The sequence below is a fragment of the Cydia fagiglandana genome, chromosome 3, assembly GCF_963556715.1.
Source record: "Cydia fagiglandana chromosome 3, ilCydFagi1.1, whole genome shotgun sequence".
NCBI classification, from domain to species: Eukaryota; Metazoa; Arthropoda; class Insecta; order Lepidoptera; family Tortricidae; genus Cydia; species Cydia fagiglandana.
In genome coordinates this window covers 1,382,624-1,405,141 of record NC_085934.1, presented here as the reverse complement: position 1 = coordinate 1,405,141, position 22,518 = coordinate 1,382,624, and the positions used below count along the sequence as shown (strand labels likewise).

The 22,518-nt window shown below is 38.2% G+C and overlaps 1 protein-coding gene across 1 annotated transcript in view; it reads right to left on the bottom strand.

Moving 5' to 3' along the window:
- Positions 1 to 22,518, bottom strand: part of LOC134680425 (obscurin) — a 127,733-nt gene that overhangs the window by 56,166 nt on the left and 49,049 nt on the right. Inside the window, exons 7-16 of the mRNA XM_063539554.1 lie at positions 10,732 to 10,824; positions 8,003 to 8,123; positions 7,381 to 7,562; positions 5,340 to 5,493; positions 3,697 to 4,986; positions 3,395 to 3,545; positions 2,874 to 3,325; positions 2,202 to 2,444; positions 1,083 to 1,224; positions 409 to 599 (exon numbers count right to left, since the gene is read on the bottom strand). Of these exons, the coding sequence (XP_063395624.1) occupies positions 409 to 599; positions 1,083 to 1,224; positions 2,202 to 2,444; positions 2,874 to 3,325; positions 3,395 to 3,545; positions 3,697 to 4,986; positions 5,340 to 5,493; positions 7,381 to 7,562; positions 8,003 to 8,123; positions 10,732 to 10,824 (3,019 nt within the window). The remainder of the gene's footprint in view (positions 1 to 408; positions 600 to 1,082; positions 1,225 to 2,201; positions 2,445 to 2,873; positions 3,326 to 3,394; positions 3,546 to 3,696; positions 4,987 to 5,339; positions 5,494 to 7,380; positions 7,563 to 8,002; positions 8,124 to 10,731; positions 10,825 to 22,518) is intronic.

Below are 22,518 nucleotides of genomic sequence, written 5' to 3'. Positions count from 1 at the left end.
ATACCTATATTAGATTTTGTTGTAGAAGCATTAAGACAAGCTACAAATCCCCATTCCAGTCATCATAGTCGTTACCAACTATTAAATAGTTGACGAAAATCAACAAGTGTCTAAATTCGGCGTCTTGTATATTTATAGTCCAGACTCATAATTCTCATAAATTGCTGGAAGCCGTCCAAACATCGTAAGAAATTAAGACTTACGGTGATTACAGCCTCAGTAGAGCATTCTTCATAGATGTTCATAGCGCGGCAGGAGTAGACACCAGCGTCAGAAGGAACCACGTCAACAATGACCAGCATGGATAATCCCTTCTCAGCGCGGGTGCGGATGATGAAAACGAACTCGGAGACTATAGTGATGATATTCCACGACAGAAGCTGAGAAAAGGATATAATATGGACTTACCAACGACAGTAACTTTGGCCTCAGTGGAGCATTCGCCATAAATGTTCATGGCACGGCAGGAGTAGATGCCAGCATCTGAAGGGACGACGTCAGCGATGACCAGTTCGAAGAAGCCCTTCTCAGCGCGGGTGCGGATGATAGAGACGCGGTCAGAATCAGAAGTTGCCTTGATTTCTTTGCCGTCGCGGAAGCTGGACAAGACAATAAAGAGTATGTTTAGCATTAAGAAAAACGCACCAATAAATCAGTGGCAATCAATCAACGCCAATTATTATTGGACATAATTATGTAGATTATAATGCCATTTTGAAATACGACTATATGTGCTATTAAGTCTGGGCTACAATGCTTTTTGACTAGTCAGTAGTCAGAATTTAAAATGTTAGTCGGAAAAGAGGATTGGTTTTTACGGGTGCAAAATATTATAAAAAAAACTTAACCACTTCTGGGTGCAACGAACTGACTTTAAAACTGGCTAAGTATGTATAGCAGATAGCTTGGAACTGAATTATTGATTCCTAAATTTTAGCACCAGGTTTACATTCCGAAAATTTAAAAGGTATTTATTATCACCCCTGACACAGTCGTAATTCTTTGACTGGAGGGTCTGACCCTGTATTGTATATGATACAAACTTGAACTTTTTTTCTATTTGTCAAAAGATAGGTACTTACAACTTGACTTCCGGGTTGGGGTCTCCCTTGACCTTGACCATGAAGCGCAGATACGTGTTCTCCATGATCTCAGTATCTTTCAGCGCCACGATGAAGTACGGAGCATTCAGAGCGTTGCGCTCTCTGCGTTCCTCATCTGTCACTGTATTTGCAAAATATTTATTAGTAGGACGAAAAAACAGCACGAATTTTATTCGCGCTCTCAAAAATTGTGTGGTAAAATGAATAGTGGATAAATTACCTGAGTATTTGATTCTAGAATGTAATCCAATCCAAAAATAAGAGCTCAGCAAGAAAATTATTGCACTAATCTCTCGAACTATAGGTACCACAAATACAAAAACTGTGTCCTCAACTGTAGATAAATTCTTAGCTAGTGGAACAATACCGAAACACAAGATATTCAAAATGTTGACTCTAATGAAGTTACTTAGGTAGGTACGTATTTAAAACATAATATAACAAGACATAATTATACTATACTTAATTTCTGGCCATAGTGAAGCCAAATTAACTAAGAACAGAAGCAGTGTCGTGTCCGTCGCAGGTGCCTGTTTAGTTAAACTAGTAAACATAGTTTTTAAAACTTTCATAAGTGCCGGCAACATTCATGCAAACAACATCTAAATACTCCGATGGAAATACAGGAAAATTATAATAGTTTACAGATTCTAAATACTTGTTATACGCGTACGATGTCTTATTTGGATGTATTGCGATGGCAACATGCAAAGATATGAATGAAGTTTGAAAAATAGTCACATATTGAAAAATTTTGTCCTTAAATTTTAGTTGGTTTGATCAAATTGATAAGGGATGTCGATCAGCAAATTGTTCGTGGTAAATATTGTTATAACGCTAGAATAATCCTTAGTAAAAGTGCAATTATTGAAATGTGTGCGGTGTTGTATAATTATGAATGTGCTGTGTTGTGTAAATGTTTTGTCTTTGTATAGAAGAGTATTTTAGCGTCATGTTACGTATTTTAATTTTATTCTATCAGGTACCTATCGTTTTTGCTCTGAAATATTTTTCTAATCAATATGCATTATTGGTATCAATCGTCATAAAATTACCTTATCAACTTGCTCAAACCCATCGAAAAGAATCAAAACTTACACTGAGATACGACCAACTGCGCCGTGCAGTGCGAGTTTCCCTTAGCGTTTTCCGCCCTCGCAGTATACGTCCCCGAATCATCTTCCATACAATGCAGAATCTCCAGCTTATGGTCGTAGGCTTCATTGGTGATGTTCACTCGGTCCATGAGGCGGTCCGTCAAAGGCTTGTTGTCCTTTAGCCAAGTGATTTTGACAGCTTCGGAAGAACGGAGCGAGCATTCGAAGGAGGCATTTTCGCCGGCTGAGGACAGAGAATGGTTAGGAGAGTCCGTACGGGATTGTCGATCACGAACACCATCAGGTTGATATGTATTTACATGTACGTTCACTACACTTATCATCAATTCATAGGTGTTCATAGATATCTGAATACGAGTCCTGTTTTTGAGGTGTTATACCGTTTTCAGACCTCTTTGAGCAACCTTGCTTATCATGACAAATTAAATAGTCATTTCTTTGTAACCTTAACTTGTAAAATATGTTAAGACTATGCTTCTAAAAAAATCTGTTTGAAATGAATGTCATTTTTTTTTTCAGAACCGTACGGACTCTTAAAAAGAAGAAGACTACGCTACGAAGCGTTAGTAAATATGTTGTGTATGTTAGTATCTAGAAGCGTATGTACAAGCACTAACTGTGTGTCTACCATTGACGTGTGCATACTACTTACGCTCAATATTCTGGCCTTCCAAAGTCTTGGTGAATACCGGTTTTCCGTCCTGAGATTCGGACTTGGTTACCCTGGTTGACTTGAGTTCCCCGGTGCTTATGCTGCCATTGGCGATCTTGGAGTATTTGCTTTCGCCGTTTCTGGCGGTTTCGTAGCTGGACTCGATGGAAGTTTCAGTCCTGCTGCTGCCATTGCCTAGGCCGTATTTGGCAGCGATACTGTCGAGTTTGCTGGTGGACTCGGACTCGATCTCATATTTGCTTCCTTCGGTGCTATATTTGCTTCCTTCGGCGCTATATTTGCTTCCTTCGGCGCTATATTTGCTTCCTTCGACGCTATATTTTCTTCCTTCTGTGCCATATTTGCTTCCTTCGACGCTATATTTTCTTCCTTCGACGCCATATTTGCTTCCTTCAATGGAGCTGGTTTTGCTTCCTTCGACGCCATATTTGGTTCCTTCAATGGAGCTGGTTTTGCTTCCTTCAATGGAGCTGGTTTTACTTCCTTCGACCCCATATTTGCTTCCTTCAATGGAGCTGGAATACTTGGAAGACTCGTAGCGGGTGCTGCCCTCGATGGAGCCGCTTTCGCGACGAGAGTAGCCGGAGCTCTCGTAGGAGGAGGATTCGTAGCGACCTCCACTTGATAGCTTGCGGGAGCTGCTGGAGTATTCTGAAATAAATTGATATTAATTAGTTTCCTTTGCTAAAATTAATAATATCTGAAACAAAATAATTAATAAATAAGTCTGCTGGTCTTGACTTCAAAAGATTGAACACAAGAATTAAGAGCACACATATACATGTTAATTAAGTCAACCCACCTCCAGACAGCCGCGAACTGCGGGTATATCTCGACATTTCGTCTTCTTCTACAGTTTGACCGTTTGAGTTGCCTTCTGCAGTAAAAGTAACGCCACCGGTGGCGTTTACTTCTGCCTTACTCTCAACAGTAGTTCCTTCTTTTACACTCTCTTGAGCGGCAGTTTTCTCTTCCGATCTTTGTTCGGATTGTATTACCTCTCTCTTACTCTCTACAGTAGCTCCTTCTTGTACACTACCTCGAATAGATTTCTCTTCTGATTTTTCTTCAGATTGTGCAGAAGTTTTTTGGACGGATTCTTGTGATTTTTGCTTTGATGATATTACAGATTTCTTAACAAGATGACTAGATGATGTTGTTTTTTGTTCATCTGTGGTCGCTTGTAATGATGTTTTCTCAGCGCTAGCTTGCGCTGAGTGTTTTTCGACAACCGATTCTTGTGACGATCTTCGCTCAGAGGAAACTACTGACTCTTGTGATGATTTGCGTTCAGCAGAAACTACTGATTCCTGTGATGATTTTCGCTCAGCAGCAGACCTTTCTGAAGTTTTTTGTGACGTAGAGGTAAGTGAAGATTTTCTTTCAACAACAGTTGCCTCTGCTGACGTCTGGTCGACTCTGGAAGCTTCTACTGACGAAACTGATGACTTTTGTTCGACAGATGATGATTGAGCAGATTGTTTCTCAGAGCTCGCCTCGTATGAAGAGTGAACAGTTGAACTTTGAACTACAGTTTCGTGTGAACTCTCTTCAAGTGATGTCACGCGTACAGAGGATTTCGAAGTGACTGATGATTCAACACTTTCTTCTATAATCTCTGCCTTACCCGCCTTCTTAGCAGTTTTAACTGACTCACTAACTTTAGAACTTTCGTGGCTCACAGATGATTTAGTTTCTAAACCTGATGTGAGTTCACTTTGTGCGCTGGTGATTTCTTGTACTTCACTGAGGAGTTCACTGGTTTCGGTCTTTGAAAGTTTTTTGGCTTCCTCGCTTTCTAAAGATGCCTTTCTCTTGGATTTTAGTTGTTGCAGAGATTGCTCTCTTGTGAGGACTTCTTCAACTTCTATATCTTCAACCTTCTGCTTTTCAGCTTCAACTTTGGATCGTTTTTCTTGGACCTCAGCTGCTTTTGCGTCTTCTGCGTGCTCTCGCTTTTTCTTCTTCTCTTCTGCTGGCTCTGGAGAAACCGCTTGTGGGGAAGCTGCTTCCGGAGAAGCTACTTCTGCTGGAGTAGCTGCTTCTGGTGTTAATAGTTGTAAGTCATCAGCCGCGTGCTCGGCTAATGCAACTGAAAAAGAACAAATATACAGTAAATAAATACGTTACAGCTACAGCTAAACTTGATCCCAACGAAGGTATTTATAGGTTTGACGTACCTTTAAAAACTAAATAGAGTCATGTGGAAAAAGAAGAGTCATAACATGTATTGGATACATTTCACGATTTTTCTCTTTCCGTACAGACTCTACCTACAGATGTAAAAGTACTCGGTGTTGAAAAAATTATATTCAGCATTAAAAATTACCTATGCAAAAATTTACGAAAATTATTGACTCAATGATTCATGCTCCAAGAAAAGTTAATTAGAGCAGTCTGATACCAATGCTATTATAACAAAGTTTATTATATTCGGGGACTTACCGACGTCGCTGATATTCTGCAAGATCTCCTTCAGCCAGTTGTGCTTGACCTGTTCTTTGTGGGCCGCTAAAGTCACGGAGAGCGGGGGCGATTTCTGGTGGAGCTTAAATTTAAGCGGTTCAGTTGAAAGGTCGTCTACCTCGACTTCTGGTAGCTGGAAATATCATCATCACAATTTATTCAATGTAGCCATAATAATGTAGGTACAAAGGTGTTTAAAGTCTAATCTGCAAAAAACATGGACCCTATTACCACCTTACTCATAAACGCGCTACAAACGTCAATTAGCTAATAATCGTTTGTCCTTATCTGCCATTGTGACTTATGTATTTGTAAGAAAGGGATAAAACATAATTTAACGAAATCAGACCGGTAACATTTTATGAATAAAAGAGTTACGGGTGAAGCAATTTCCATTTAACATACATACAGAAGATTAAATGGAGATAACAAAAAGTGACGAAGATATAAGTATAAAGAATCGTATACAAACCAAAATAGATATTTGGTAATTCAATGTGGTTCAAAATAGTGGTTCAAGATAGAAATGAGATTTTTTATTTTTATTTTTATTTTTATTTATTATAATGTCACTTACAGTATACACTAAACATGACACATAGGAATATAAGCATGAAATTGAATTATACATAACTATAATAAATTATTAACAAAAACAAACAGTAAGTCAAAAACTTAAATAATATTATTATCTAGTCAGTACTAATGGTGCTCGGGGCGACTATAGCCTCGAGGTAGCGCCCGGCTGTGGCTAAGAATCTCGGTTCAGGAGTCGAAAATAAGTCCAATGAATCGTCTTGGGTCAATATGGCGTTAATAAGCTTTAGAGCTCGGTAGAGAGGTGAGTGCGAATTCGACTTACTGGTGTTTGGGAGGTTGAGTAAGGGTAGTTTACGAGGACGGAGATTGTGCCTTGAAACAGGTGGAACGTTGAAAGATACCTGCGCTAAGAGGTAGCTGTTCTTTGTCTGGCCTCGTAGTAAACGAAGCAAGAACCGTACCAAGGCTACATTTCTTCGAGCTTCGAGTGTCTGGTATCCCACCATACCCAATACGTACGGGGTTGGATACAGATACGGATAGTAAAAATACATTTTCTTAAACAAGTATCTCGCGAAGGATTTTTGCACTTTTTCGACTGTTAGGACATATTTGTCTTCATGAGGATTCCATACAATGGCGTTACAATCTAGTTTGCTTCTAACATATGAATAGTACAACAGATTCAGAGTTCGTCTATTTGAAAAGTGCTTGGTCTGCCGCTTAACAAAACCCATACGTTTTTGGGCCTCTTTGCAGGTTTGAAGAACCTGGTGATGAAATGTCATCTGTGGATCAAACCAAGTGCCTAAGTCTTTCACTAAGGCAGCTCGCCTTATCTTTTCACCCCAGATTATTGACTTTCCCACCACAAACGAGGATTACGAGAGTGATATAACTGGAAAGTTGGCGTTGATCCAATTGCGGTTAAATTATAAAACATATGTACTCGTATTGGTATTGAAGGTTTATAGCTTTGGACGCAATTATATTTCATCACAATGAAATTTGTGAAGTTCACGATAGTTATACAGTTTATACACAAAGTAGCTTTGGTTTGGTTAAGTGGTGTATAAATTAGCAGATGGCAAGAATTTAGCCTCGAATCGAAGATATTCATTTTATTTGAGCTCATGATGAGTCATGAGCTTGGATGAGTCGAATGCTGTGTTTAAAATAGCATGAGAGTTAACGTACTCTTAACGAGAATTCAATTTATTATTACTCTATACTTAGTAAGATTGAATATTTAAAACAGATCACCACTAAAATGTTGAACACTATACGTTATTAGTGCTCGACAAACTTGTAAAAAGTAGATAAAAAACTAAAAAAAATATATTAGGATAGGCTTCACAATTGAGATCCTCTTGAACTTGACCATACAGCCAAACCAGTGAATAAAAAGTATATCGATCTTGTAAATGTTATCACAACAACCTGACATCAATCGGATTCAGAAAGAAGAAAACTTACTAACCTTGACAATATCCTTAAGCACAAACACAGATCTATCATCCGAGACCCTCTTGACTTTGCAGATGAGGATCCTAGCCTTGAAGAGGAAGAGGTAGCGCTCCTTATGCTTGCCCTCGGAGTCGGTGACGGTGAACCAGTCGTGGGTGAGAAGCCGGCCGAGCTTGAAGATATTACCACGGTAACCTGGAACAGCGGTTTTAAATTAATAAAGAAGCAATTAGAGGTCCCAAAAGTTTAACCTAAAAAAAGCTGTTTTACTACCGATCTTTTTACTTATTTTGCGTTATGATTAATTCAAACTTTAAAAAAAATATTGATCAAGATTTTAAAACAATATGAAAATCGATAGAAATTAGCGTTATCGGTAAAACTAAGAAATAAACAAGCAAAGTAAAAAGTTTTCTAATTAATAAATGTTAAAATAGATCTGATAACGCTGGAGTCTTTTTGGATCTTTAATGAAGTTTAGTGCGATTTTACTCGTTTTTCTTTCTTAACGCTACATTTGGCAAATTTATTAAGAATTCAATTTGGATTTCCTAATTCCCATTGTGCTTTTAGTTAATATCACATCTGAGAATCTACATTATCTTCACATGGTAAGAATTGTTTTAATAGTGTACCTTCGATGCTCGCAATAAACTTGTTGTCGGTGGCGCGGTTGGGAACACCAAGGAAGAGTTCTAGAGCTTTCTGGAGGTCCGTGCAATCTTCGCCGAGGCGTTTGGAGTATTTCACTAGTTCCTGGAATAAGAAGATTTTATGATTCAGTGTCTGAAGATCAACGAACTATATATTAAATGGGTACTCGTTTTTCACAAAGACGTAAATTAGAGGCCAACTTCTTTCAATAACTTTAGATGTGGCTGTAGGTTGGTTGATCATCGTTCTATGACGATAATTATAGTTATATATTTTTTTGTATTCTATGTCATATGAATCTCTTTTAAGATCGGTGCCATTAATCCGCGGCATACTGTACCTATAACGTACATCGTAGTACATAAACAACCAGTAAGATTGGCTCAATAGATGATAAAAAATTATTTAACATTTAAGTTCACACAGAGTTCCCGAAATAGGCAGTACTAGTTATATTTCAGAACTTCATAATTATGCTTGCAAAACAACTAACTATCCTCTCACTTCCTCTTTATTTCACTAATCCCACTGATAAAAATAAGCTACGCCTCTGACCAACCTCGCCCTATTTCAAGCCATAACTTCTCATTATATCTCTAAAACTACGACTCAAATCCATTTCCATATATCCTGGATCAAATTTAATCCACGGACTATAGCGTATGGATCGTTAATATGGAGATTTGTGGCCATTACAATAGGTCAACGACTTGGTTACGCTCTGGTATGCAATTTGGCAGTGTTTGTTGACAAATTATGAACAAGGTGTTACAGGCCAGATGTTTAGTCATTATTTTAGCTGACGCTGCTAAGGAATGTACATTTGTCTACCGCATAGGATGAACAAGAGATGATGATATTGCGGATATATTGAGCGATCTTAAGTTTTAAATTGATAGTGTACCTACAATCAGCATCAGCAGCAGCAAAAATATATAGAGTGTGTATAGCTACCTATATATATTCGTATTCGTAAAGTATTTTTTAAATTTAAATTTATGTTTTTGGTGTATACGAGTATGAAATAGATCGCAAGCCGATCAAAATTCTGTTGCCAAATGACTTTATTTTCGTAAGTTTAGAATAATTTTAAATAAATATTGGGAGGAAGCTTTTCAATAAAACGAAACAATATATCAAGGTATCACTGTTTTAAACGTGATCTGCCAAATTAGTACCTACAGTCACCTGCAAAATAATGATATTTGCCACGATCTTATTAATAGAGCGTGTCACATATTTTTGCGGCCTTCGAGGAGTAACATACTATTGCAGGTGATTATTATATTGGCAGCGCAAACTTATGGCAACGTGAAAACAGAAGCATTCCTTACAATTGTTTACCATCGTTATTTCGTACTTAGTATTTATTTATATATACGTAGAAAACCTATTTATAATAAGTCATCAGTTGTGCACGAGTCGTCCGATTTGATGAGGTGTCGGGTGCATCGTTAATTCATCATCATCATCATCTCAGCCTATATACGTCCCACTGCTGGGCACAGGCCTCCTCTCGAGCGCGAGAGGGCTTGGGCTATAGTCCCCACGCTAGCCCAATGCGGATTGGGGACTTCACATACACCTTTGAATTTCTTCGCAGATGTATGCAGGTTTCCTCACGATGTTTTCCTTCACCGAAAAGCGACTGGTAAATATCAAATGATATTTCGTACATAAGTTCCGAAAAACTCATTGGTACGAGCCGGGGTTTGAACCCGCGACCTCCGGATTGCAAGTCGCACGCTCTTACCGCTAGGCCACCAGCGCTCGCATCGTTAATTATAATGTCAAAACTGTATCGTATATTATCGTGCCAGAATACTGTGAAATTTGCACTATGTTCAACACCTGTAGATAAATCATCAGGTTAGACATTACAATTAAAAGAGACAAACGCAGTTATAACTTCTGTCTAGCGTATTACTGAATCGCAATTAAAAAGGGATTGAGATAGCTGTCAATCCATATTGATTTAGACGTAAGTGTATGGAAATCTGTCATTTCTAATCCCTTTCTGATCGCGGCATGATAATAATAAGTTCTGTCCGGTACGTCTAAAACTAAAATCATCTAGGTAAACCAAAATACCTACGGGAACAAATGAAACATTCATGAAAATAAAGCGCAAGATTTAAGAATTTATTTCTTCATGTATGTCACAAAGTAAGTACAGTCAGCAGCAGAAGTTGCTAAGCGGGCGAGGTGCTCAAAATGATCATGACGCGACTTTATTGTTAAGAGAATAGGAGCGTGTCAAGGTAATTTTGAACACTTCGCCCGCCTAGCAACTTCTGCTGCTGACTGTACATACCTATAGCATTGTGGACAGTTAACAACATTTAATTGTTAATGTTTATAACACTACCACATAACACATGTCGCGCGAGTGACTAAAAACAAGTGAGTCTAAACCGTAAAATTATTCAATGTTTATAACACTATTCCAATCTTAGAGAAATTGAGGGAACTCTTTGAATATGTATAAATGTTATTGCGCCTAGTTTGTTTATTTTCTTTGTTACTCTTGCCCTCCAAATGGCAATAACTCAGATATCAATCATCATTTGATGGAACTACTAACGAATATCCAAATAAGAACAACATTTTTAATCGGAATATATAATTGCGATGAGATTTTAATGAGATACTAGAATGTTATATGAAGTCCATTATTATATTAATTTTTTAAACAGCAAACTATACGAACCTTAAGAAGAAGCTGGTAGTCGTTGATCCGCTGTATCGGTAGCTTCAGATGCTCGGTGATGCCCTTGTCGTCACCGAGGTCGTCAGCTAAATCCTGAAAAACGGACAGTTATCATTAGGAAAAAAAATGTTTATTGCAAAAAAAAAAAACGAAAACCCACAGTATAATAAGTACAGTATGTATTTTTAGAGTAAGTGAGTTGACGAAGCCTGTTGTGGATTTTATCGCTGTAGTTTTTTGTGACGATGCCTGTAGCTGATTGTAAATTTGTGTTTACCTGACGAAGCCTGCGTTGCGGATATAAAAGTTTGGCCTCTGAATAAAGGTTCATGTATAAGTACAGTATTGATTACAAACATTCAAGTACAAAATAGCATAATATTAACAAATAGCTCGGTTATCATTAGAAATAGTAGATAGCTAAAATGTCATGTAAAATTTAATCCATTCATGTGACAGAAATAAAGAATTTGGTTGACATTTTGAAGTTGCAGCGACAATCAATGACCCTCAAAACATAATCCATGGAAAGCAAAAGATAACGACATTCATAAATCATAAGGTATACATCTAAATAACTCTTAGAAAATTTAAATTTTCAGTTCAATTCCGTGTTTTCAAACTTTCTAAGTACATACACCACCTGAATACTTTTATTAACTTCACTCCGCTCAAACATATTGGAGTACCTACCACCTTACAACTCTTAGGTAATAATCGAGTTTTTGTTTTCGAGTGGTTTATATTTCGTAATTGTCAATTAGTTTACCTTAAACATAAATTCTACACTCAAACGCTGGTAACACCATTAATATTACAAAATTTAGATCATCCATCTGTTCCTAAAATATTAATCGAATAGCCAACAGAACCTTGACAAAGAGCACCGGATGTCGTCGTAATTTCTGGGCCATCACCACATTTCTTAACAGTATTTTATAAATTATATCGATGTTAAAAATAAACCAAATATTTACATGGCCACTGGCTATTAATAAAAATCAAAACAAGAGTTAACCTATAGCCATGAAAAAATGTTGTTTTAAAAGCAAATAGGAACGTTTATTTTGGAAAACAGCTATTATTTAATAGCATACGAGGTTTAAGGCCTGTGCACACCGGCTGCGTGTGCGTGACGTAGGTACACGTGTGCGGGCGGAGTTGTAGTGTACAGGTCCTTATGAGAGACGGCACACCGCTTGCGTGACGTGTGCGTGTGCGGCTCCAACATTTTAGCGCACGCGCACGTGCACGTCACGCACACGCAAGCCACACATACACAGGCCTGTATTGTAAGGTTTCGAATTTGACAGCGGTAATCATTATTGTTTGTCAAATGTAGTCGTTTGACATTTTAGTTAAGAGTACCACAAAATATATAGCGCCGTATTGCGTCATTTATTCTGTGCCCGGGGTTAACCAGTAAACCTGGAGTTACCATGGTTACCAGTAAAATTTGACACTGGGTTACCTAACCGGTTAATCCCGGGTTAGTGGAAAGTGGGCCTAAACTATCGGTAACGTTACGTGATACGTTAGTTTTGCCAACAATGAAACATGCAATTTCGAAATAGTTTTTTTTTTATTATGAAACGATAACAAAATGTATGAGTATTTATTCCTATAACACACAAGAGCAGTACAGAGGACGTTCCAATGAAAGATTCAAATATAATACAGCTGGCATGAAATCGTAGGCGAGATGCATCACAAGCGCTCAAAATATCCTATTATTTGCGGAGCATACATTCATGAAAGCTGTTTTCTGTGAATACCTACTGTGATTAAATTCGGATTGAATCTGGACTTAAACACTGTTTACATAACACACACAATATCACCACTTGAGTGAAGTGGAACTGCTAAAGAAAACCAGAAAATTATGGCACGCTAGATTGCTTGTGCAGTAGGTTATTACAGTGAAACCTGGATAAGTGGGATCTCAAGGGACGAGCAAATTTGTCTCACTTAAAGAGGTTTTCCAGTTACCCAGGCTCCCAGTTAGCCCTAGGTTCCATTAATAGAGGTGAGAATAGAGTATATTTCAGTTATAGAGGTGGTTAATAAGGTATTTAATAAGTAATTATCTTTAAAAATAAATAAGGTAAAATAATCCTTGTCCCTAAATATTTTTAAGGCTAATATTTCTTTGAATTTATTTTGAACGATTCTCCAAAGGATAGATATTTCAAAATTAAATTAAATTTGATACGGACTTCATTGCGTATGTAAATTAATTTTTTCGTGTTACTTATCAAAATTTCAGCTTTCGTTTCGATAGTTTTAACTATTTACATAAATTAACTAAATGAAACTTGAAGTTGTTTAGACACAATCAGGCAAATGCGGAATTTGTCGATAGTAGTTAGTAAGAATACGGAAATTGTTCAATGAAGTCCAAGTTAGAGAGGCCATAGATTGCCGTTATCTCAGATACAGAAGTCAATTCCCTATAAAATTCTAAAAAACAATTAGGAAAATGTAATCTTATAAATATAGTCTCAGTAAAGGAGGTAAAATACACTCTATGTCACAATTATAGAGGTAAATGTGACTATGAAATCACAACAACGAATCCCACTTATAGAGGTTCGTTTTATCTCAGTAACAGAGGTAATTGCTAAAGTGTCGGGACCGCACCATGAGTCCCAGCTATAGAGGTTTCTCACTTATCCAGGTCCCACTTAACCAGGTTTCACTGTATTTATGAATATTATTTTACGTTTATCATCTTCTGTAAGCCCCCGACGCGATGTCATTCCATCATTTGGTAGGGATAAATTAGTTAAGAGCGAATTAAAGGATGTAGAACTTAAAGATGTCCTTCTGTTCTGCAGGATAACACGAAGATTTCAGATCAGAAATTATTGTTTTATTTTTTAATTTTTTGAGGAGAATAGTGCGGAAATGCCGCCGGGACAGTAACCTGCAGCTCTAACTTCAAGGCATTGGGCTGAAAGAATGCAACAAGCGATCGACAACCCGTCTGTTTCCTGCCGGGTGCCCCTACACTACATCCATCTACATCTACATCTACGCACTCATATTAATGCCCCAGACACCCTTAGTAATTTCTTCATTCTTTGGAGTCCGTGGAGTCCGTGCTCTAGATATTCCCGCCTAAATATCATGTCGATGGGCGTGTTAGTGTTATATTAGTTAACTGAACCAACATTCGTCGGATGTCGGTGTAATTGCTTGGCTCCCGACCAGCCGATCGATCGGGTGTCGCAATTTCGCTTTCGTTTTCTTTTATTGATGTTTATGTTTTATCATTGTCTGTCATTATTGCACGTAGGTTTTTGTAGTATTCTGCAAGCAGAATTGAGTTTAAACTTGTTAAAGGATTTGATTTATATTTAGATTAGTGTTAAAAACTTTAATGCATCTTTGACCATGTTCCTTGAAATTGCCACAGAATAAGTAATAGTATTAACGTCATGTAAACTAAGGTAGGTACCGTATCATTAAAAATCAGCCAGGTGTTATTATCGTAATTTCACAGCTTTTTGAAACAGTGCTGCGAGATATATTGATTGTGGTGGTGACAAGTTTCTTCCTATCTTCTTCTTCCTCGCGTTATCCCGACATTTCGCCACGGCTCATGAGAGCCTGGGGTCCGCTTGTCAACTAATCCCATGATTTGACGTAGGCAACTAGTTTTTACGAAAGCGACTGCCATCTGACCTTCCAACCCAGAGGGTAAACTAGGCCTTATTGGGACTAGTCCGGTTTCCTCACGATGTTTTCCTTCACCGAAAAGCGACTGGTAAATATCAAATGATATTTCGTACATAAGTTCCGAAAAACTCATTGGTACGAGCCGGGATTTGAACCCGCGACCTCCAGATTGCAAGTCGCACGCTCTCACCGCTAGGCCACCAGCGCTTTTTTACAACAACAAGTTACAACAAGTTTCTTCCTATATTAGATTATAAATAAAACTGAAGTAAGTAATATTATGCAATCTGTTGATACCGTGTGAGTCACGTGTAGGTAGATTATTGTTTGCCGCACATCACGCACATATGTTTTTCGGCAGTGTTTACTTAAACTGATGACGCAAATCTGGGATGATATTATGAGTGAATTGCAAAAAAATGTAATTGACCGCAGTTAAGAAGCTGTGATTAGTCTTAAATTAATTTATGCATTTGTGTTACGAAAACTAACAATGTAAATTATATTGTATTGTGTTTATTGTACTTAATTCGCACACATATAAGTATATAGCATACGCTAACACGCTTTCATGCATCTAACTTAAATAGAAATGGCTTAAATGTCGTAACGCAATGGAACCAATTAACTTTAGACTAATTACAGGTGCTTAACCTATGTATATATTTTTTGCAATTCACTCTAATAGAGAAAGCTTAAGAGATTTGGTAGTAGATTTATATTAGGTACCTATATCGTTTCCTGGAGCTTGAGATACTTACATGTACATACATGTGAAACGACTACTTTTAGTAAATGAACAGTAAATTTAGATGGATTAAAGTTCATACTTTCGTCTTCTATATTTCTTCGGTCGATTTAAAAGACACATCCTGTTTAAAATGTTACTAAATAAGACGGCATTAAGTATCAGATATAATTTGTAATAACTAATATGTTATGTTATGTTGAAGGATGTTATTTTATATGCATTTGAATTACTTACGAGATATTTGTATACCGGAAAATATAATTAACGATATACTTACTAGTAATAATGTCTAGTCACTAAAGTTTGATTTTAGATTTTCTGAACGCGTTCAGGTACGCGGTTGTTGTATGTTTGTTTATACATGTATGTATTTATGTATACCTAGGTTTTATCATTTTGAAATTCAGAATCTGATGTCGTTCATAGGAAGAATAGTTAGAAGGTATTCACCGCTAGTAGTAAAGTGGTGCTTAAAACAGTGTATTTTAGATTTAAAGCATGAAACATAACTCGACAGATCGCCGAAACGAATAATCTGTGCGAAAAGCTACAAAATGCTCGTAAAGCGTGCTGGCCGCGGTTCGTACGCACGTTTATAGATCACCTTGACATGATGGAAGCTCGTGCTATCGCGTAGTTAATTAGACGAATAACAAACATATGAAACTTCAATACTGATAACAAGTAGGTAAGGACAGGTATTTTGAAGTAGGTACTAAAAGCCATAGAAAATTCAGTTTTAAATCATAATTTTAAAGAAGAAATAGACCTTAAGAAGATAGTGAAAGTAAAGATACAAGAAGACAAATGTAAGACAAAAGTAATCCTTAAAATAAAGAGAGAAAGTGGGTCAAGGTCATCAGAAAAATCTTTGAAAGATCCGGCGGGAAACTTGCAAGAACCATGCGAAAACGCCCACACAATGACTAGAAATAAACCCAGACGTAATGGTAACATTACACCGCGTAACATTGAAATAGAACAAGTTATGAACTAAGATGTGTTTTTAAGGCTTTCACGGCAAATAGCTCGGGAATGGGGGTGTGCACTTTAGACTTTCACTCTCCACTTTTCTCGCGACGCCGAACACTTTCAAGCTTAAAAATGAACTTAGAGCATACCTGGGGGGAGAAAGGGGGGTAACACACAATCACAGACACACACTTCACTCGTCGAGTGGTCGAAGGTCGCTCGCTGGAGCGAGGCGATCGCGGGAACGGTGTCGTAGCGACTGGTCGGCTCCTGGATTCGCTGCGGCGCGACTAAAGATAGAATGAGCATTTCTCCTGTGACGTGTGCAAGGTCGCAAAACAAACCTTGGCGCATCCTTGCGGGTTTGGTTGTTCAAAATTTTGACATACGGAAAACGATGATGTTTTATGCAAACACGGAGGGTTTCTTAATCAAGGGTTAAATTGACCCAACTAACGTAAGCTGTTAAAAGAAACTTGTTTTCATGCTGTTACAGTGATGCAAGCTTCCTTCTTTATTTTGTTATTTTGGAACTGTTAAAACTTAAATAATGATTGTTTAGGTTTTACCAAAAAGTACGTTGATTTTAATACTGTTGTCAGTTATCATCATCGTCATCAGTATTTAAGAGCTAGCTATGCTTGTGTCAGTGGAGTAATCGCCACTCTTCTTTTTGCCAGTAACAAATTTAATTGATCGCTTGAGTAGAAAAATAACATATCAGGAAAACAGTCATTCATTTTAGTTAACTGTCAACCGCCTCGTCAATCTGGTCATTCATTAGGTAAGCGGTTCTCAATCTTTTTTTTTGACGGAACCCTTTTGGAAAGCAAAATACTTGATGGAACCCTACAATAAAACAATAGTTTTTAGAAGTGTGTTTTTTGCATAGTAAAATTTTTCGAGGCGACTAAAGCATAGTGTTCTAAATTCTTGCGGAACCCCTGCAGGGGTGTCGCGGAACCCTAGGGTTCCGCGGAATACACTTAGAGAATGGCTGCATTAGGTTATTGGTAGCGTAGTAACAGTATATCCCTCTTAGGCTGCCAATTGCATCTGTTGTAATTTTGATTCTCTATTTCTACCTCACTGGACAGGCAGCCTTAGAGGTAATATTACTAACTAATCTTCACCGAGACTGGAAGCGCGACGGTGACATAGTTGTATATTCCACATTTTCTAGGCTCAGAGCAGACATCAAGGCTCGTATCGCAGCAGCTTACGAGAGTTATATTAGCAATATACAAGCTAAACTTAAGGCCAACCCTCGCTCTTTCTGGCAACATATCGGTAGTCTGAAAGCTAAGGGTGGTTTCGAGGCCCAAGTCACCCACGAGGGGAATGAATGCCAGGGGAGGGATGCGGCTCAGGCTTTTGCGGACTTCTTCTCATCTGTCTTCTTGCCAAATGAACCTCATTTGAACTATCGGAATGTTATTCATGAGGATCGCAGTCACAATTCTCATTATGTCCATATTACCCGGATTACTCCGCTGGATCTCGAAGTTTCATTGAAGCATCTAAAGCCTCGGTGCTCCCCAGGGCCTGACAATCTCCCGGCATATATATTAAAAGGTTGCAAGGAATGGCTCATTGCCCCTCTAGTGCACATATTTAACTTAGCCTTAGGTACCGGGGAGTATCCAAGCCAATGGAAAGTCACGCGAGTAAGGCCGATTCCGAAAGTAAATAATTCAACTCGTGTTGAGGATCATCGACCTATAGCAATCCTGTCATCGATAGCCAAGCTTTTTGAGTCTATCATAATTAGACTAGTAGCCCCGCAAATTAAGCCCTTTCTTTGTGACTCTCAACACGGTTTTAGGGCAAGGCGATCAGTCGAAACAAATTTGTTAACCTTGGCTGATACTATTTCAGATCATTTAGACAAAGGCATACAGGTAGACGTGCTTTATTTCGACTTTAAAAAAGCCTTCGACCGAGTGGATAACGACGTGTTATTGAACAAGCTGTGCAAAATTGGATTTTCCCCCCAGCTGCTTCGTTTTTTCGCTAGCTACTTGCGCGACAGGCTACAGTACGTGCAGCACGGATGCTTTGTATCCAAGAGCTTTCAGACTATGTCCGGGGTCAGCCAGGGTTCCATTCTGGGGCCATTGCTTTTTGGAATCATGGTCGATGACTTACCATCTGTTCTTGGCTCTGCTAGAAGCTTGCTGTATGCCGATGACCTCAAAATTGTTTACGGTATCCAAGACATATCAGACTGTTTATCTCTCCAGGAAGATGTAAACAGAGTTCATCTGTGGAGTATCGAAAATAAATTGACTTTTAATTCAACAAAGTGTGCGGTCATGACGTTTAGTAGAGCTCGCAATCCACTTCTATACGACTATATCCTGGACTCAGAGACTATATCCCGTGTCAATTCTATTCGAGATCTAGGCGTTCTTCTCGATCCCCACCTAAACTTTCATGACCACATGTTGTCATTGGCGCGTGACTGCTACAAGAGGTTAGGGTTTGTAATCAGGAATTCTAGGGATTTTCATGACCCAGGTACCGTGAAGCTCCTGTACAGTGCCCTAGTAAGAAGCAAACTCGAGTCCGCCTCCATTGTTTGGAACCCCTATGAGGCATCTTATGTCTTACTTCTGGAGAGAGTGCAAAAGGTATTCCTACGGTTCCTCTATAAAAAAATGTATGGGTACTATCCGTTCTTATACCCAACCAAATTTTTGTTAGGAATACTGGGTCTCAACTCTCTGGAGGCAAGACGTAACTATGCACTTCTCACTACTGCTTGCAGTATCCTGCGCGGGGAGTCGGACTGTATTGAGCTGGTGGGGCAGCTGGTACGTCTGTACGTTCCTTCACGGACCAGAATCGAGTTCAGACCTCGTGACCGTTGTCTCCTGGCAGTCCCGGCTTCCCGAACTGTATCACGTAGGAACTCCCCTCTGGTTCGTTCTTTGCTCCTTTTGAATGCGCTCCTCGCATCGGCCTCTCAGTGTGATTTGTTTGCAAGCAGACTGGTGGTTGTGCGTGTTGAATGTTTGAGGTTCTGTGAGAAGATGGATGCACGTCCTTCTACTGTTTAAAATGTGTTAATTTATGTTTTTGTAACTTGTGATGAATTGTATACATATTGTATTCTTCTTCTTTAATCTTTAAGTTAGCAGTGCTTTGGTATTTTTTACTGTTATGCTGTTTAACTTGTTTTGAAATAAATAAATAAATAAATAAATTACCATAATAAATAACGGTACTAGGTACAGAAGACTCACTCTCTAACAAAACGCGTCTGTTACGATCAGCATAGATATGGCCGCTAGGTGGCGACAGCGCCACGCGCGGCTTATGCTTTCCCCAAAATTGGGGTGGAACGGATTACGGATGTACTTTCAGCTACGCAAAGCGACGAAATCGCGGAGTGAGCCACAACAATTTTCAACTTGCTGAGACATTGATAGTGCCATACAAGCGGATAATTATCTCAGATTTTTTTATTTTAGTAAAAATAATATACTTAAAGGTAAAATTTGTCTTAGAAGTTCTACCGAACTACAGATAACGCCGAATGCGTGAACATTAAAAATAACCGGAAAACGTATTTAGAGAATAGTGACTAATATTTTTTTATAAGGGCTTTTCTATTTTACTTTGGCGATACACAACGAAAAAATGCGCGTTCACGTGTATTTTCAACATTGACTCAACATCCGTAACGAATATCACGAATATGCCAACCGCTGTTCTACTCATTCCCATTCAAAACAACACACGTGAGAATCTCGAAAACTCGAAAAGGGCCACGCACCTTTCAGGCCCCCTCCCCCACATCTGGCGTCTTTCGAGCGTCGGCGTCTGTCGGCGTCGGTCCAGCGCTATGGAAAATGACGTCGCTGCGCAGTTGCGTCGACGCTGCGTCGATGTTGCGTCGACGTCGGCCATAGAATTGTAGACGCCGGCGCTCGAAAGACGCCAGATGTGTGGGGGCCCTCAAGGGTTTCGGCGGTTGCTTTGTCAATGTGATGGGATTGATTTAAAGGGATTTTTGAGGATTTTATTATACATTACGTGGTCGTGATGCTGCGTTATCCACGATAGATATACGTCTCATCATACAACCACGACCACTCTGTCAAGAGTGAACCACTGAGGAGGAGTGATTCGTGATTCTTTAAAGTATACTTTATATGGCGTTATTCATAAACGCGTTACTAACCTGAATTAGCTATGTATCGTTTGTCTTTATCTGCCATTTTGACTGTATTTGTAAGAAAGGGATAAAATGTAATTTTAACTGAATCAGGTCCGTAAAGTTTTATGAATAAGGGGGTACCTAATAAGTTACGCTCGCTACCAATGTAGGTATGTACAGATAGGAAGTATCATCATATTTACTTCATAAAAACTGCGATATGACTTTCCTCGGAACTCAAACGATCTTCATACTACATAGGAGCATTCCATGAAATTGTCTACCGTTTGTTCCGTACAAAGTGTAGTTGGTTAAACCAATTTGTCAGTCAGTAAGAACCAGGAAAACTATAAGTACATACTCATCCTTATCTTTTGAGTACTAGTACTATGTATAGGAGTTTCTATGACAAAAGGTCAGAAATATGCACAGAAAAATAAACGATGAAGAAAAAGTTGTAATATATGAAATAAAATGCGTTTGTACAGGACAGACCGCGGAATGTTCCATAGCTTCTGATTCAGTTTAGCGATTTCAGCGTAAAAAGGTACCTAACAGACTGACTGATAGACAGAGATATTTTCACACTTCTAATATTAGTGCCGATTACGCAATCTACAAAATTATAAATCAAATTTGGCACAAATAACGCTTTACGAAAATATCATGTTATTCAGAATTAGTTACTAAATTGTTTTTTAGTCCATCTTTAATTTACTCGTCATTATTGTCAACCTGACTAATGAAAACAACACTTACTTATGCCCGATACAGCTTATTTTAATCCCTCTTAATTTTATGAGACATTCACTGAATCTACCTTATTGTCTTGCTGTTGTAATATAATAAAGGTAATGTGTATTTTGTATGTAGCGAAAGAAATCAGAGCATCGTTGGAGTTTATTATCTTCTGGGCATTGCAGACTGTATGTAACAATATGATAAATTAAGACTGAAAAGATCCTGCAACGTAATGCAATCCGTTTTTGCAACGTATAGGTAATAATGTTTTGGTGGAGATAAACTGCCAGTAAATTTACTAAATAACGTAATAGTGGGGATTCTTTACCAATAATGATTACAAGAAACTTTAGAAAACATTAGAACCTATGTTCTGTCAAGCAAGAAGACTAAATGTAATGCTTATACGAGTATACAGGTTCTAACAAAAATAGTGGGAATCCGTGTCTTGATTAGGAGAAAGTTTAAGATTTTTTTTTGCCATTTATGAACATGGAGGGTTGACCGGCTTGGACGACTAGCCCCATAGATTTTTTCTTGCGTAAAGTTGTCAATTGGCTGTATTGGCGTATTCCATAGTAAAAGAAGAGAGTTTTCTCTCGACATATAAGTATGTCACAAATGTTGGCTCTTCTTTGAAATTTCTCACTGACCTTGCCAACAACAACAACTCATTAGGACAGTTACCAACATTACTGTTTACAGTATTTGTCCCTACTTATTTCTTAAATTTGTACTGGTTGTCTTTGTATGTGTACTTGTTTGTCTTTGTACCTTTATTGTTTGTGCTGTCGTAATATGGGTATCTTGTTCGAAATAAAAACATTAAATTTATTTACACTAGCACTTTAAATTTTAAACTATAATATACACGGTACACTACTTATATTAAAAAAAATCGGCGTTAGCATCGAAAGCTGCAAGAATAGGTTGGTGAAGACGTCAGTTTGAATCTGGCCTCACTCACTTATTCTCTATTATCTAAGTATACACGGTGTAACATGAGGAAACGACATCTATTCCGGTTAATATTTTGAATTTATTAACGCTAGTTTTATATAACGTCTACGTTTTTACAGAGATAATATTCAGAATCAACCAGTAATAGCAATTTTGAAAATACCTATACCTACTTATAGGTTAACAAGCAACGTCGGCCAAAACTATCACAAGTAATTAAGACTCAAACGAGTCCAAGGTTTTCGAAAATCATCCTCGTCTCGATTCCAGTATTCCACGAACTGCAACCAAGCCAAGAGCGCGCTAATATTATCGTGTTTACGCGCGGGCGATTGCCCCCGATATGATCACGTATGACGTGAGACTATAGGGCTGCTGCGGATGCTATGCTAAATTATATGTATCTTCCATTATCCAAATTAAGTATTTTAATATAATAAATATAGTATTTTTATGTCATAAGCGCTGGTGGTCTAGCGGTAAGAGCGTGCGACTTTCAATCCGGAGGTTGCGTGTT